General features: G+C 47.1%; 1 protein-coding gene across 1 annotated transcript; it reads right to left on the bottom strand.

The window, feature by feature from the left end:
• Positions 1 to 13,304: 13,304 nt before the first annotated feature.
• LOC128337285 (loricrin-like) lies at positions 13,305 to 14,516 on the bottom strand. Its single transcript, XM_053278079.1, has one exon. It carries the CDS (start codon positions 14,514 to 14,516, stop codon positions 13,305 to 13,307), a length of 1,212 nt encoding a protein of 403 aa, XP_053134054.1.
• Positions 14,517 to 14,865: the final 349 nt, after the last annotated feature.

The raw sequence follows: 14,865 nt of genomic DNA on the forward strand, positions 1-14,865 counted from the left end.
TACAGAGTTGTTATGAAGGTACAGTAACAGAGGAGACCAGTGCTCTTGAGTCCTTGGAGAAAGGGCACGAAAGAAGCAAATGTTATGGACTGGTTGGAGGTCTTGAGCCACCATCTAAAACTTGAGGAAACCTATGACTAAGATCTTGGTCTCTGCCTCCCTCACCATGTCCGTATGAAAATCTCCATTAAAAGCTTCTTTCGAGCCACGTGGCACCTCTGCTACAGACATCCACCTTGGCTGTCTGGAACCCTTTATCTGGAGTAGATATATAGGTCAGATTAGGGTCTGAGGATACACGGTGTGGCTGTGCGATGGAAGCTAAGCATGCCTTGTGAGCTGGGTGGATGATGTGAGGCCTTCATTGGAACAGGTTCTTGATGAACTTTGGCTGACAGCCCCATCCAGTCATCATGCCAAAGGATTAAGCTGCCTCTCAGGATGAATTAAGGTACTGATGAAATCTCTTTCTTTGTAGTGTTAATCACTCAAGGACGGAGAAGACCTTTTTCTTTCCTATGCCATAACCGCAACTGCTCACATTCAGCCAGCCCCAAAATAGCAGAGTGTTCCTAGCCCTCAAAAATATTGGCTATAACCAATACTCCCCCACAAACTCTAGTCTTACCTTCTAGAGTGGTGTCAGATTTAGCATCCCAAATCTCCTTTTCTACCTAGACTATTTTCTTCATCCCTAGATGGCCCTAAGGAATTCTTGACTGTTCACCATGATCTCCAGATTAAGCATCTACCTGCATCACATATGATATGATCTAAAGATATGATCTTTGCCTCCATGCAGAGATGGAGACCTTTCATCATCAATGGAAAACCTAGGAAAACAGAAGCATCTACGCTTGGTCTTACCTTCTTTGGCAAAGTGGCAGAACCAGCAAGAAGTCACAGTTCTTGGTCACAGTGGATGAAGAACTTGGAGTCCAAAGAGCTTTTTATATCATATCTGTGGCCTCTCCTACGGGAAGTGAGACACCCCCGGATAGGTGAGTGACATATTTACTCCTGATCTAACAACTGGCTTGGTGAAACCTTTGATGCTTGTCAAGTCACAGGAGATCCATATCTCCCGTTTGTATCCTTAGTTATTTGACAAAGCACAAACAGGATAATGAGCTGCCCCACCTTAATAAGTCAGTTCCTGTGAGGCTGGTTCATAGCCAGACTTCACACATGGGGTGGGGGTCTTGGGGCCAGGGAACCTCGGGTAGCAAATGCAAACCAAGAATTCTTTCACATTCTTTCTCTGACCTCCTTGGATTGTTTTTGAGAATGATAGTAAGAACATAAGAACAGCCCTGCTGGATCAGGCCCAAGGCCCATCTAGTCCAGCATCCTGTTTCACACAGTGGCCCACCAGATGCCACTGGGAAGCCACAGGCAGGAGTTGAGGGCATGCCCTCTCTCCTGCTGTTACTCCCCTACAACTGGTACTCAAAGGCATCCTGCCTTTGAGGCTGGAGGTGGCCTTTAGCCCTCCAGCTAGTAGCTGGTGATAGACCTCTCCTCCATGAAGTTATCCATACCCCTCTTAAAGCCATCCAGGTTGTTGGCTGTCACCACATCTTGTGGCAGAGAGTTCCACAAGTCAATTATGCATTTTGTGAAAAAGTACTTCCGTTTGTTGGTCCTAGATTTCCTGGCCATCAATTTCATGGGATGACCCCTAGTTCAAGTGTTATATGAGAGGGAGAAGAGTTTCTCTCGATCCACTTTCTCTACACCATGCATGATTTTATAGACCTCTATAAAATGTCTCCCAGCAGTCATCTTTTTTCTAAACTAAAAAGCCCCAGGTGTTGTAGCCTTGCCTCATAAGGAAGGTGCTCCAGACCCCTGATCATCTTGGTTGCCCTCTTCTGCACCTTTTCCAGTTCTACAATGTCCTTTTTTAGATGTGGTGACCAGAATTGTATGCAGTACTCCAGGTGTGGCCCATGAGCATATGAAAGAATTTGGGGGTAGCAAAAGCTGCAATCCTCTGTCCACTTACTAGCAAGTAAGCTCCTTTGAATACAATTGGACTGGTTCAGTCTAGTGGTTTCCCATCATCCAGTTGTCCATGAATAGAATTCTCACAGATGGTGAGAATTGCTCCACTAACGTATTGGCAAAAAGAGCCAGAAGGCTAAACTCAATACATCTTTCTACAAGTTCATGGTAGGGATGTGCTGGATTTCCTTAAGAAACTTTCTGTATCCTGCAGGAACTCTCTTTTCCTCCCTGGAAGTCCCTTGAATTATTTGTCTGATCAGGTTCTTCCACATTTTCATCATGAAATTTCACTTGAGATTAAATTCAGGTTGTAGTTCTGGAAATACAGGGCACCTGCAGCAGGTAGACCGTTGAACTCAGATTGGGCTTGATTTTTCCTTGATCCGGTGCTTACTGGCAATACACTGGCCATTGGGGTGTGCACAAACAGTTCGGGCAAACTGGTTTGGCAACGGCTGGTTGGCCGCACAGTGGTGGTGAGAGAGGTAAGTAGGGAGGTGCGAATCGATTCAGGTACAAAACAATTTGTACCCAAATCTACCTGTTTGGGGCGATTTGTGGCTAGCTGGCCAGAATCGGGTCCAAAACAAATCACCCAGATTTTGGACCTGAAAAATTTGTAGATTCAGACCTCCATGTTGTGGCGACCCCTCTTGCTGTGTCACCAGATTGGTGGCTTACAGTATGCAACAATTGGTTGGCAATACCCCCCTAGTTCCTGATTGGCTCCTTTCCATTCAAACCTTGTGTTGCCAGAGGTGACTGGCCCCCCATTGGCTAGGGGAAGGATCAAAGAAGGGACAAGGGTGGGGGAGTTCGAAGGAGGGATTTTCAAATGCACTCAAGGAGGCAGGGAGCCACCATTCTGCCTTTCTGCCTCGTGGGAGAAGAGAGAGAAAGAGAGAGAGCCAGAGGAACTTTGCTTGGCCTTGCCTACCTGCTGCCTGGAGTGGATTGTCTGCTTTTTGTTTCTGCTTTCCTGATTGAGGAAAAGAGAAGAGAATTTTTTTTCCACCTATTTCCTGCTGCTGAGAGAATCACTGCGTCTGCCTGCTGTCTATGCGAATAGATTTGGCTACAAAATGATTTGTACCTGAATCTACCTCTTTTGGGAGATATGTAGACAAAACAAATCACCCCTGTGCTAACTGGCCTTATTTAGACCCAAAACAAATTGGGGGTGATTTGATTTGGGTGCAATCGAATCGGGGGGGGGGGGAATTGAATCGGAAAAATCAATTGTTCACATCCCTAGTAATAATATCCTTGCCTGGCCAGTGTGGGTAATCCTCACCGGATTCCCCTTTACATTAGCCACCCGAACCACCGAACTGGTTCAGTCAAATGGATCGGACTGGCTGGTTGGTTTGACTGATCTGGTTCAGCACCATGTGGTTCAGTTCAAATTTAATTCAAATCTGAAACAAACCACGTTTTTGGTTTCATGAAAACCCCTACTGGCTATCAGCCTAAACTACCTCACAGGGTTGTTGTGAGGTTCCAGGGTACACCATCTGGAGCTCCTTGAAGGTAAAGTGGGATGGTTGAATGAACTCTAATTATCCTGCCTTCATAACCATCATTACAGTTTAAAATGTCTCTAGAATATTGAATACACCATTCCTATTGCCATTGCAGATGATAATCTGTAGGTATCCCAACAGGATCATAGGGTGTCATGCCCACATGCACATACCATAAATACTTTTCACAGCCTCCATATAGAAATGTGTTCTGTCTGTCACAATGTGTTGGTCAGAGTCATGTATTAAGGTGATGTCACTGTGCTGGAGAGTTGGTCTTGTGGTTCAAGCATGAATTTCCCCCTTTGCTAAACAGGGTTCACCCTGGTTTGAGGTTGAATGGGAGACTACATGTGTGAGCACTGGAAGATATTCCTCCTAGGAGATGGGGCCACTCTGGGAAGAGCACCTGCATGCTTGAATGCAGAAGGTTCCAAGTTCCCTCCCTGGCAGCATCTCCAAGTCAGGGCTGGGAGAGATTCCTGCCTGCAACCTTGGAGAAACCACTGCCAATCTGTGTAGACAATACTGAGCGATATGGACCAATAGTCTGACTTGGTATAAGGCAGCTCCCAATACTGAGCAAAGAGGCACCTTTTAAAAGTGGCGATTATTTTTGTTTAACAGGGGGAGAGCAACTGGCCTTATCCATCCCCAGCACACCATCCTTCCAGTGGCTGTTCCTAGTGTCTATCTTTCTTTTTTAGATTGTGAGCCATTTGGGTACAGGGAGCCATGCCATTTGCTTGTTTGTTTGTTTGTTTATATCTAAAACACTTTGGGAACTTTTCGTTGAAAAGCAGTATATCAATATTCATCGTATTCGTATTGTGGTGACATTCTGGGGTGTAGGCAACAAATCTCCCTGGGACCCAAAAGGCTGAGCCCCCCCCCATATATTGGTTCATACTGACAACATATATTTATTTATTGTCCAACCGTCCTACGCCATACCTATAGCAACTGGAAGTCTCCAAGCACAGGAAGGCCATCACACTGGCACGTTGCCATGTTCTTCCCTCAGCTGTGCTTGAAGGATGCTACGGGAAGATCTCACTCTCGAACATCAATGCCCCTGTGGCACAAGGCAAGTAGAAACAACAGGACATGCCCTCCTGAAGTGTTTATATTACAGGGACGTCCGTCTTTCCCTCCTCTTACCGCTTCTGCATGACTATCCTGATCCGGACCAATCGTACACCTCTTTGCTCCTTTCTGATAGCAACCCTGCTACCACCTACAGTGTTGCCTGTAGTTCTGTGTGGCAAGTTCTGTGCGGCAGCGATTAAAATCTGGCAAACGTTGACCCCCCGACCTCCAGTGCTCATATATACGGACGAGAGTTCAGCCTTGGCTGCTGACTCAGAGTGTTTCATGGCAGCCCAAACAGACCTAGAGACCCCCCCCCCCACTTCCTGGCTTCTAAAAGGCCAGTCTATAGCTGCCTGGATGGTGATATCTGTTTTCATATACCTGAATTTAGATCGTATTCCCACAAACTTATATGCGTTCGTTTTATGTGTGAAATAGTGATGTCATCATTTTACTGCATTTTTATTACTCTCTTTTTATGCCTCTTTTTGATGATGCCTTTTCTGTTTGTCCATAGTTAGATTTTATTACTGATCTGCATGACAAGCTTGATTTGGGTTTATCTATTGTTTCTTGGGTTTTAGAAACCATACAGTTATTTTCTAAATCTTTTATTATTTTGATTATATGCTTGTAGTGTGTACTAGGGTGCAAATATTTATTGATACTCTGGCTGCTCATGGTGGGTTTTGGACAGACCAAGAAAGAAAAAAGTGTTTATTCTTTGCTTCCTTCAAGCAGCTCAGAGAGGGTGCTTTGATAAGGGCAAGATAATTCAGGAGATGCAGGAGGTGAGACCCAATAGGACATTTTACCCTAGGTCCTGGGATACCTCTATGCAAGCCAACTCAGTTGAGGGATGCTGAAAACCCATGAATGTAGACATGCCGAGAACCCATAAATGTGGACATTTATAAGAAGGGAAAATAGCCAGTGCGGCTCTCCTGTTGGTTTGTGCGCATGTCACAGCTGTCTTTAATTCTTTTTCCTTTTTGATGTTCAGGAAACCCCTGAGAAATCTCTCTAGTTATACTAAAACTCCAATTTTATTTTATTTTATTTATGTTTTATTTCTATAGCACCCAAAATGTGTCTCTGGGCAGTTGACAATTACAATCATTTAAAACATTAAATCAATTAACAATTAAACTCATTTAAAAGATTAAAAACATTTTAAACCCAGTATTAAAATTATTTAAAACTATAAATCTAATTAAAAGCCTGGGTGAATAAATGTGTCTTCAGTGCCTTTTTAAAAGTTGCCAGAGATGGGGAGGCTCTTATTTCAGCAGTGAGCGCATTCAAAAGTCCAGGGGCAGCAACGGAGAAGGCCCGTTCCCGAGTAGCCGCCAGACGAGATGATGGCAACCACAGACAACCCTCTCTAGATTATCTTAACAGGCGGTGGGGCTCATGGTGAAGAAGATGTTCTCTTAAATACCCAGGGCCTAAGCTGTTTAGGGCTTCAAAGGTAATAACCAACACCTTGAATTTTGCCTGGAAACGTATCGGCAGCCAGTGTAGTTCTTTCAACACAGGAGTAATATGGTCTCTCCTAGATGACCCAGAGACCAACCTGACTGCCGCATTCTGGACCAACTGCAGTTTCCGGGCTACATACAATGGCAGCCCCACATAGAGCGCATTGCAGTAGTCCAGCCTAGAGGTCTGGATTTCCTCTGGCTTCTTTTCATTGTTATTGTTATTTCACCCAAACAAGACTCAAGATAAATTTAGTCGCAACTTCAGAATGTGTTTGATCTCAGGGAAGGTTTCTTTGCTTCCCTTGAAGTTTCTGTTTCACCCAAGGAGAGGGATTGTACTTCACCCTGAAGCTGTAGCTGTGTGCTTTCCCATTTTGTGACCGTGTGCAAGGGGGAAAGCAAGGTCAGAGGGGGAGGCAGTGATGAAGACTGTTCTCATGACCCAATCACGATCCGAGCCCAAAGAGAACTCTGCCTTGCCTATGCCCAGATGAATGGTGCGATGGTGACCAAGCAGCAGGTGGGGGAAATACAGCCAAGCTGCCAGATGTCCCACAATGCACTGTGGTGTGTTGGGATATCTCCCTGCTGCCGGACTGCTCCTTCCCTTGGCCTCTATGGCCAAGATGGCTGCCGGGAGCCCGAGCACCCACTCAACCAGGCAGTGAGGTAGGAATTGTGTGTGCATTTTCCTACCTCACTTTTAACCCAGGTTTAAAACCAGACGTTCAGTATAGGAACATAGGAGCTGCCATATACTGAGTCAGACCATTGGTCTACCTAGCTCAGTATTGTCTACACAGACCAGCAATGTTAAAACACGAGGCCCTTAGGTGGGCCTTCTCAGAGTTCTGGGCCCAGGGGAGATACATGGGACCCAGGCTCGTGGGAGGCCCCCTCCTGAGATTTGTAATATTCCCCCCCCCGCTTTCTGTCCTTTAAGAAGCTTCTGAAAACTTATCAGTTTTGCCAGGTGTTTAGTTTTTAGTGTTTTTTTGTGGAATTTATTTATTTTTGTCTTTGCTGTTGTTGTTTTAATTTATGCAAACCGCCTTGAGTCTAAGGAAGCCCAGCGGTTAATACATTTGCTAAATAAATAAATAAATAAACAAATAAATGAGGTGAAAACACACAACCAATTAAAAAATAACAGACCAAAGGAGGGGGAAAGAGAGGGAAGAGAAAATGCAAAATATAATACAATTTTTAAAAAAAGAATCAGTTAAAATCGGATCAAAATTTAAAATGTAATAGGCCTGAGAGAATAAAAAGGTCTTCCCCTGGTGACTAAAAGAATAAAGTGATGAAGCTAGGCGAGCCTCACAGGGGAGGCTGTTCCATAAACTGGGTGCATCCACAGAAAAGACCCTCTCCCTAGTAGCTGCTTGGAGAAGAGGGCCTCTGAATAAGATCTTAAGGTCCGGGGTTGGGACATATGGGGCAAGGCACTCTCTCCAGTAACCCAGTGCCAAGCCATTTAGGGCTTTAAAGGTTAATACTAGCACTTTGAATTGGGCCAGATGGTGTTGGTGTCTGCTTCTGTGTCTGCCTAACCTGCCCCACAGCCCCTAACCAACAGGGCTATTGTAATGATAAAATTCTGGGCAGACCTTTGGGAAGAGAGGGATAAACAGGTAAATAATAGGGTGAGTCGCTCTTGCCAAAATATGATGAACCAGATATCCGTTGAGGGTTCAGTTCAGTCTGTTGTGTGTGTGTTAATAAGATCAATGTGTTTGGGAGACGTTTGCCCATAGGAGGAGTAAAACCTTTTTGAACTGGGAAAAAAAAAAAAGTCTATCAAGAATGCACAAGCATGGCATTCCATATAGATTAAGTGTTAAACCCACGAGTTAGTACATGTCAAGGTCTCTGAAAACCTCTGGGTTGCCCCGTGGGAGGGAGGGAATATTTGGTGTGCTCTACATTTATCAGTGGGAGGCAGATCCTGAATGGTTGCAGATAAATAACCTGTTCCAACAACCCTGGTTATTGATCAACATCCTCCTTGAACCTGGATGGGAAGAGCTTGAGAAGCTCTGTGCTGTGGTTTGTGGAGGATGGAGATACATCTCATTTGATCCAGGTGCAGGAAGAGGGTCAAATCTGCAGCTCGGTGGTTGCCGCATCTGCTTTGCATGCAGAAAGCACTGGGATCATTCACCAACATCTCTGCTTATAGTCATAGGAACGTAGGAACGTAGAGGAAGCCGCCATATACCGAGTCAGACCATTGGTTTATCCAGCTCAGTATTGTCTACACAGACGGGCAGCGGTTTCTCCAAGTTTGCAGGCAGGGAGTCTCTCTCAGCCCTATCTTGGAGACGCTGCCAGGGAGGGAACTTGGAACCTCAGATGCTCTTCCCAGAGTGACTCCATCCCCTCAGGGGAAGATCTTCCAGTGCTCACACATCAATACTCATCAATTCATATGCAACCCGGGCAGACCTTGCTTAGCTAAGGGGACAAGTCATGCTTGCTACCACAAGACCAGCTCTCCCAGCTTTCCCAGTCGGGAAAGCCTCCTGCCTGAAATCTTGGAGAAGTTGTTGCTGATCCGTGTCGGCGCTACTCAACCAGATGGCCAATGGCCAGACTTGGAATACGGTAGTTTCCGATATCAGGGATGAGGCCATCGCTCAGTGGCAGAGCATGCAGGAAGTCCCAGGTTCAGCCTCTGGCAGCAGCTCCCAGTAGGGCTGGAAATGATCCCTGCCTGAAACCTGGGAGAGCCGCTGCCAGTCAGTGTAGACAACCCTGAGCAAAGGTCTGATGCACTAGAACAGGGATTCTCAACGTTGGGTCCTCAGATGTTGTTGGACTCCCATAGTCCAACATGGTCCCATAGTCCATGTTCAACTCCCATAATCACCAGCCAAAGGCCATTGGGGCTGGGGTTCATGGGAGCTGAAGTCCGATAACATCTGGCAACCCAAGGTTGAGAATCCCTGCACTAGAAGACTGCTTCCTGGGTTCCAATTAGGGATGTGCAAATTGATTCGGGTACAAAATCTAGCGGCTCCATTCCCTGAGGGGAATATGTTACAGTGCTCACATGTGGTCCCCCATTCAAATGCAACCAGGGCATTTGCTAAGGGGACAAGTCATGCTTGCTACCACAAGGGCAGCTCCCCTGTTTTGAGTTCTGTCCTTTGTATTGCTAAGTCTGATTGGCACATTACCTACCAAGTTCTTTAATATGTTTAGGCTTTTTCTGATCATATTCTCAAGCCTATTTCGAATGTAACTCAAATAAAATCTTAACTTCGTTTCTGGAGTGTGTGCTCCCTTTTCTGGGCAGTGGGCAAATAACTGGATGGGACCCAATAACCCCATAGCTAAAATTTGGCTACTGGGGAATATTAGTAGTTTCAGTTTCAGTTCATTACTATCAACGATCAAAGATCAGCAAATAAGGAATATTTGTAACCAACAATTCTAACAAACCCACCTCGGCAGGGGTGAAGGGCCTATTAAGATGATCCACCCAAGAAGGTTATTGGATTCAACAGGATGCCAATAAGGCTTGGAAGGCTTTAAGGTTGGTTCTGCCAATGATTCCATTGATGTCCTGTTTCAGACTTGGAATAACAAACTTACTAGGGCAGTAGACACAATCGCTCCTAAGTGCCCTCTCTGACTCGCTTGGTATGCAGAATAACTCTGGGGTGGAGACGGCCTTGGTTAGCCTGTTGGACAATCTCCAATTAGGTACTGACGGGGGTGGTGGTGGTGTAACTCTGTCACACCTGAGGGATTAACCCTCATTTTGAAGTTCAGTAGCTTTCTGGAACTGGAGCTCCTCTCATTGTGTCATTCCAATCCAGAGACCTGGGGTTTTCACTCAAGCTCCTCCCACAAGCATGTCCCCTCTCATATCACAGCCAATGGTTGCCGGGCAAGTAATGCACTTGGCGGAAGAAGAAGAGGGAGGGGGATTGCAGCTGGTGGATCTTCCTCAGTATGATTCTTGGCTTCCAAGATTAACCTCAAGTAAGCCTACCCTCCATTTCACTTGTTTTTTGAATGGGCCCCATTACTCTTCAAAATAAGAGTCACTGTATGGAGTCCCACAGGGCTCCATTTTGTCTCCAATGCTTTTAAACATCTGCATGAAACCACTGGGGGAGATCATCAGAGGATTTGGAACAGGGTTATCAGTATGCTGATGACACCCATATCTATCTCTCCACGTCAACTAGGGATGTGCGAACCGGTTCAAAACTGAACCGGTTCGAATCCAAACCGGGGAGGTTCGGCGGTTCGGATCCGAACCGAACCAGTCATCAGGTTCGGGCTGCAGGTTTGAATTCGAACCGAACTGGGGTGGTTTGATTCAGACCAGTTCGGACTGGTTCAGATCAGTTTGGACACCCTGAAATTGGTAGGATGGTAGCTGGAACCCAGGGGTACCTGTCACCCAAACCCCAAAGCAATTGGACACTCGTATGATTTTTTTATGAATTTTTGAAAATCATTTTTATTTTTTTCCTCATAGGATACAATGGGACTTGAACCAGGCCATTATTCCTTATTGTGGAGCACCCATGGGTGCACAACCATGCAAATCCTGAAGCAATCAGACACCCCTATGATTTTTTATGAATATTTGAAATATTTTTAATTATTTTTCTCATAGAGTATAATGGGACCCAAACCAGTCCATATCCTCTATTGTGGAGCACCTAGGGGCACAAAAGCAGGGTGGGTGGTAGACAGACAGGGGTGCCTACCACCCAAAAGATCCCAAGGCAATTGGACACTCCTCTGATTATTGGTGAATTGTTAAAGTATTTTTGAATTCCTCATAGAGAATAATTAGGATTGCAGCAAATGTATAGCTTCACATCGTGGGGAAAGGGGTGTCGTAGAGTGGAGTGTGGTGGCTGGTAGTTCCTAGGGTGGGCAAGGAAGCTATCAGAATTACTTGAAAGGAATTGGGCAAAGGGGTGATTTTAAAGTGATTTTTGAAGTTTACACGTCTTTAAGGTTTTTCTCCACAAAGAAGCATGGAGCTGTCAGCAAATGTATAGCTTCACGTCGGGGGCAAAGGGGTGGCCTAGAGCAGTGTGGGGTTGGTGGTAGTGCCAGGTAGGGGCAAGGAAGCTACTTGAATTTTTTCAAAGGATTTGGGCAGAGGGCTGATTTTTGGTTAATTGTTGAAGTTTACGCGTTTTTAAGGTTTTTCCTCATAATAAGTTATTGTTCGGATCCGAACCGAACCAGGGGGTGGTTCGAACAAAACCAAAACCAAACCACCCCCTCCTGGTTCGGACCCGGTTCGGATCTGAACCGAACTGGGCGAACCGGTTTTGTGCACATCCCTAACGTCAACATCATCAGGAAATTGACTAACTTCCCTAAATGCCTGTCTGGAGGTGGTAATGGGCTGGATGAGGGAGAACAAACTGAATTCAAACAAGATGGAGGGACTTATTGTGAGAGGTCAGAAGGAGCAGGTACGTAGTCTGAGTGTACTTCTGGACCCAAACCTCTCCCTTTTATCTCAGGCAGAGACAGTGGCCAGGAGTGCTTTTCATCAGTTTCAGTTGATATACCAGCTACCTCCATTTGTCAAGATAAACAGCCTTCAAACACAAAGTGCTGGTTATTACCTACAAAGCCCTGAACAGCTTGGGTCCAGGATATTTAAGAGACAGTTATCTTCTTCATGAACCCCAACACCTATTAAGGTCATTGGGGGAGGTCATGTTTGCCACCAGCGCGTTTGGTGGCAACTCAGAATCAGGCCTTCTCTAGGGCTGCCCCAGGACTCTGGAAGGTGCTCCCAAATAAAATCAGAGCCTCCCCATCCCAGCTAGTTTTAAATAAACAGCTGAAGTCATACCTTTTTAATCAGGCCTTTTAGTTAACAGGTTCTAAAGATTATTTTGATCTTTTATTGTGGCATTTAAAAGGCCCTCCTCCCCATTTTCCCCTGCTGGTACACACACAACTCAAAGGGCTGTCATTGGAGGAGCACCCAGCTGAATGCCCTCTGGGACACAGATAACGAGTTGAACTGCGCTTCTTGGGTGGTCCTCTGGAACTACGCTTCATCTGTGAGGGTGGTTTTTTCCACACAGAAGTAATCCAATAATAAGTGATGACTACACAAGGCATGATTAACTTATGAAATGCATTTTCACGAGATCTGGCAAGAGAAAGTTGCCTTAGATGACTTTAAGTGGCGATTAGAAGCTTTTGAGGAGGATGTCTGTTAATCCCAAAAGCTAGATTGAACTTCCATGTTCAGGAACAGTCTACTTCTGAATGCCAGGAGCTGTTATGCATTAAACTGGTATTCCATGAATTGACAAATCCATGGAGGATCGGAGAGTCTTGAATTCAAATCCCCATTCAGCATGAAACTCACGGGGTGACTTTGAGCCAGTCACTTCGCTCTCAGTCTAATCTACCTCACAGGCTTGTTGTGAGGCTAAACATTACCATGGACACCACTCTGACCTACTTGGAGGAAGAGCAGGCTATAATGTCAAAAATAAATAAAATATGTGATCAAGCCCTAAGGCAGTAGGGAAGATGGTGCCACTTTTGACTGCAGGTGGTTTGTGTGTGAGTGATTTTCGATTCTCCCTCATATTCTTAAAAAATGCCCTGCAACTAGAAAGCTCAAATGTCAAGGGGAAGGATTTGAACCCAGGCCTCTCTTTGTTACACTAGTTTTCTTTCTGTGGGGAGTTCTCCTGCTACACAGAGAAGCCTCCAAACTGTGAAGCCCACCACCCCACTTTCAGCCTGAGGCGATTAGGCTTCTGCTGGCCCCTTACTCTGTTTCTCGTGCACATCCATTCCTGAGCACAGATGAAGTTGAAAGAGAATAAAGAAGGAAGGAGACCATGCCATGCTGTTTGCATTCTCAAATAAGCTTTATTGTCTCCTGTGCATTAGCGGAGACCGAAGCTGGAAACTGATGGGAGGTATGAGCAACACCCCTCCCCCAGAAAAGTGCAATTCACATCCCCCCCCCCGCCACAGATAGCACCACATTGATCATGCATTTAAAAAACAGAACAAAACACAGGAGAAAAACAGGTGCTTGCAATTCAGACGAGGCATGCAGCATGCAAAGATGCACCACTGGCGGGTGATCTCTCACAAATAAACGGGCACGTTGGCCTTTGTTTCTTTCCAGACGAACACGCCATGTCGGGTGAAGAAAGCCTTGCAGCCTTTACTTCTGGCTCGGTGGCCACTGGCAGGGTTGTTTGGTTTGACCTAAGCATGGCGGGAGGCAGACGGGCTGCTTGGCTTGCATTGAGCCCCCACCGGATCCTCCTCCGCACCCGGAACCTTGGCCACCACTGCCACCTCCTGATACGATTATGGTCTGCCCACCTGAGCCGCCACCACCAGAGCCTCCTCCGATGCAGCCGCCAGAGCTCTGGCCACCACTGCTTCCACCACCACATGGTACGATAATGGTCTGCCCACCTGAGCCACCGCCACCACCACCAGACCCTCCTCCGATGCAGCCGCCAGAGCTCTGGCCACCACTGCTTCCACCACCACATGGTACGATAATGGACTGGCCTCCTGAGCCACCGCCACCACCACCAGACCCTCCTCCGATGCAGCCGCCAGAGCTCTGGCCACCACTGCTTCCACCACCACATGGTACGATAATGGACTGGCCTCCTGAGCCACCGCCACCACCACCAGACCCTCCTCCGATGCAGCAGCCAGAACTCTGGCCACCGCTGCTTCCACCACCACATGGTACTATAATAGTCTGGCCTCCTGAGCTGCCACCGCCGCCGCCACCGCCGCCGCCACCAGAGCCTCCGATGCAGCAGCCAGAGCTCTGGCCACCACTGCTTCCACCACCACATGGTACGATAATGGACTGGCCTCCTGAGCCACCACCACCACCAGACCCTCCTCCGATGCAGCAGCCAGAACTCTGGCCGCCACTTCCCCCTCCTCCACAAATGGATCCTCCTCCACTGGATCCTCCGCCAATAATCTTCACACCACCTGATCCTCCTCCACCACAACTACCTCCACTGGATCCTCCGCCAATGACTTTAATACCACCTGATCCTCCTCCTCCTCCTCCTCCTCCACCACCACCACATCCCCCACTGGATCCTCCTCCAATAATCTTCACACCACCTGATCCACCACCACCGCAACTACCACCACTGGATCCTCCTCCAATTACTTTAATACCACCTGATCCTCCTCCTCCTCCTCCTCCTCCACCACCACCACCACATCCCCCACTGGATCCTCCTCCAATAATCTTCACACCACCTGATCCACCACCACCGCAACTGCCGCCACTGGATCCTCCTCCAATTACTTTAATACCACCTGATCCCCCTCCTCCTCCTCCTCCTCCACCACCACCACCACCACATCCACCACCGGATCCTCCGCCCATAATCTTAACACCACCAGATCCTCCACCACCACTGCCACAACTACCACCGCTGGATCCTCCGCCAATGATCTTAACACCACCCGATCCTCCTCCTCCTCCTCTTCCTCCACCACCACATCCCCCACTGGATCCCCCACCTATAATTTTAACCCCTCCAGATCCACCACCAGACCCTCCAGAAATGCAACATCCAGAAGACTGTCCACTGCTTCCGCCACTCATTCCACCGCAGCATTGTCCGCCTCCACTGCTGCCACCAGAGACGACGACGATCTTTTGTTGGCTACAGCTTCCTCCTCCTCCTCCTCCTCCTCCTCCTCCTCCTCCTCCTCCTCCTCCTCCTCCTCCT

Source organism: Hemicordylus capensis, chromosome 14 (assembly GCF_027244095.1).
Source record: "Hemicordylus capensis ecotype Gifberg chromosome 14, rHemCap1.1.pri, whole genome shotgun sequence".
NCBI lineage: Eukaryota > Metazoa > Chordata > Lepidosauria > Squamata > Cordylidae > Hemicordylus > Hemicordylus capensis.

Bases quoted from the DNA above. Each gene is read 5' to 3' on its own strand.
- LOC128337285 (XM_053278079.1), bottom strand. From the start codon at position 14,516: ATGGGCGGAGGATCCGGTGGTGGATGTGGTGGTGGTGGTGGTGGAGGA.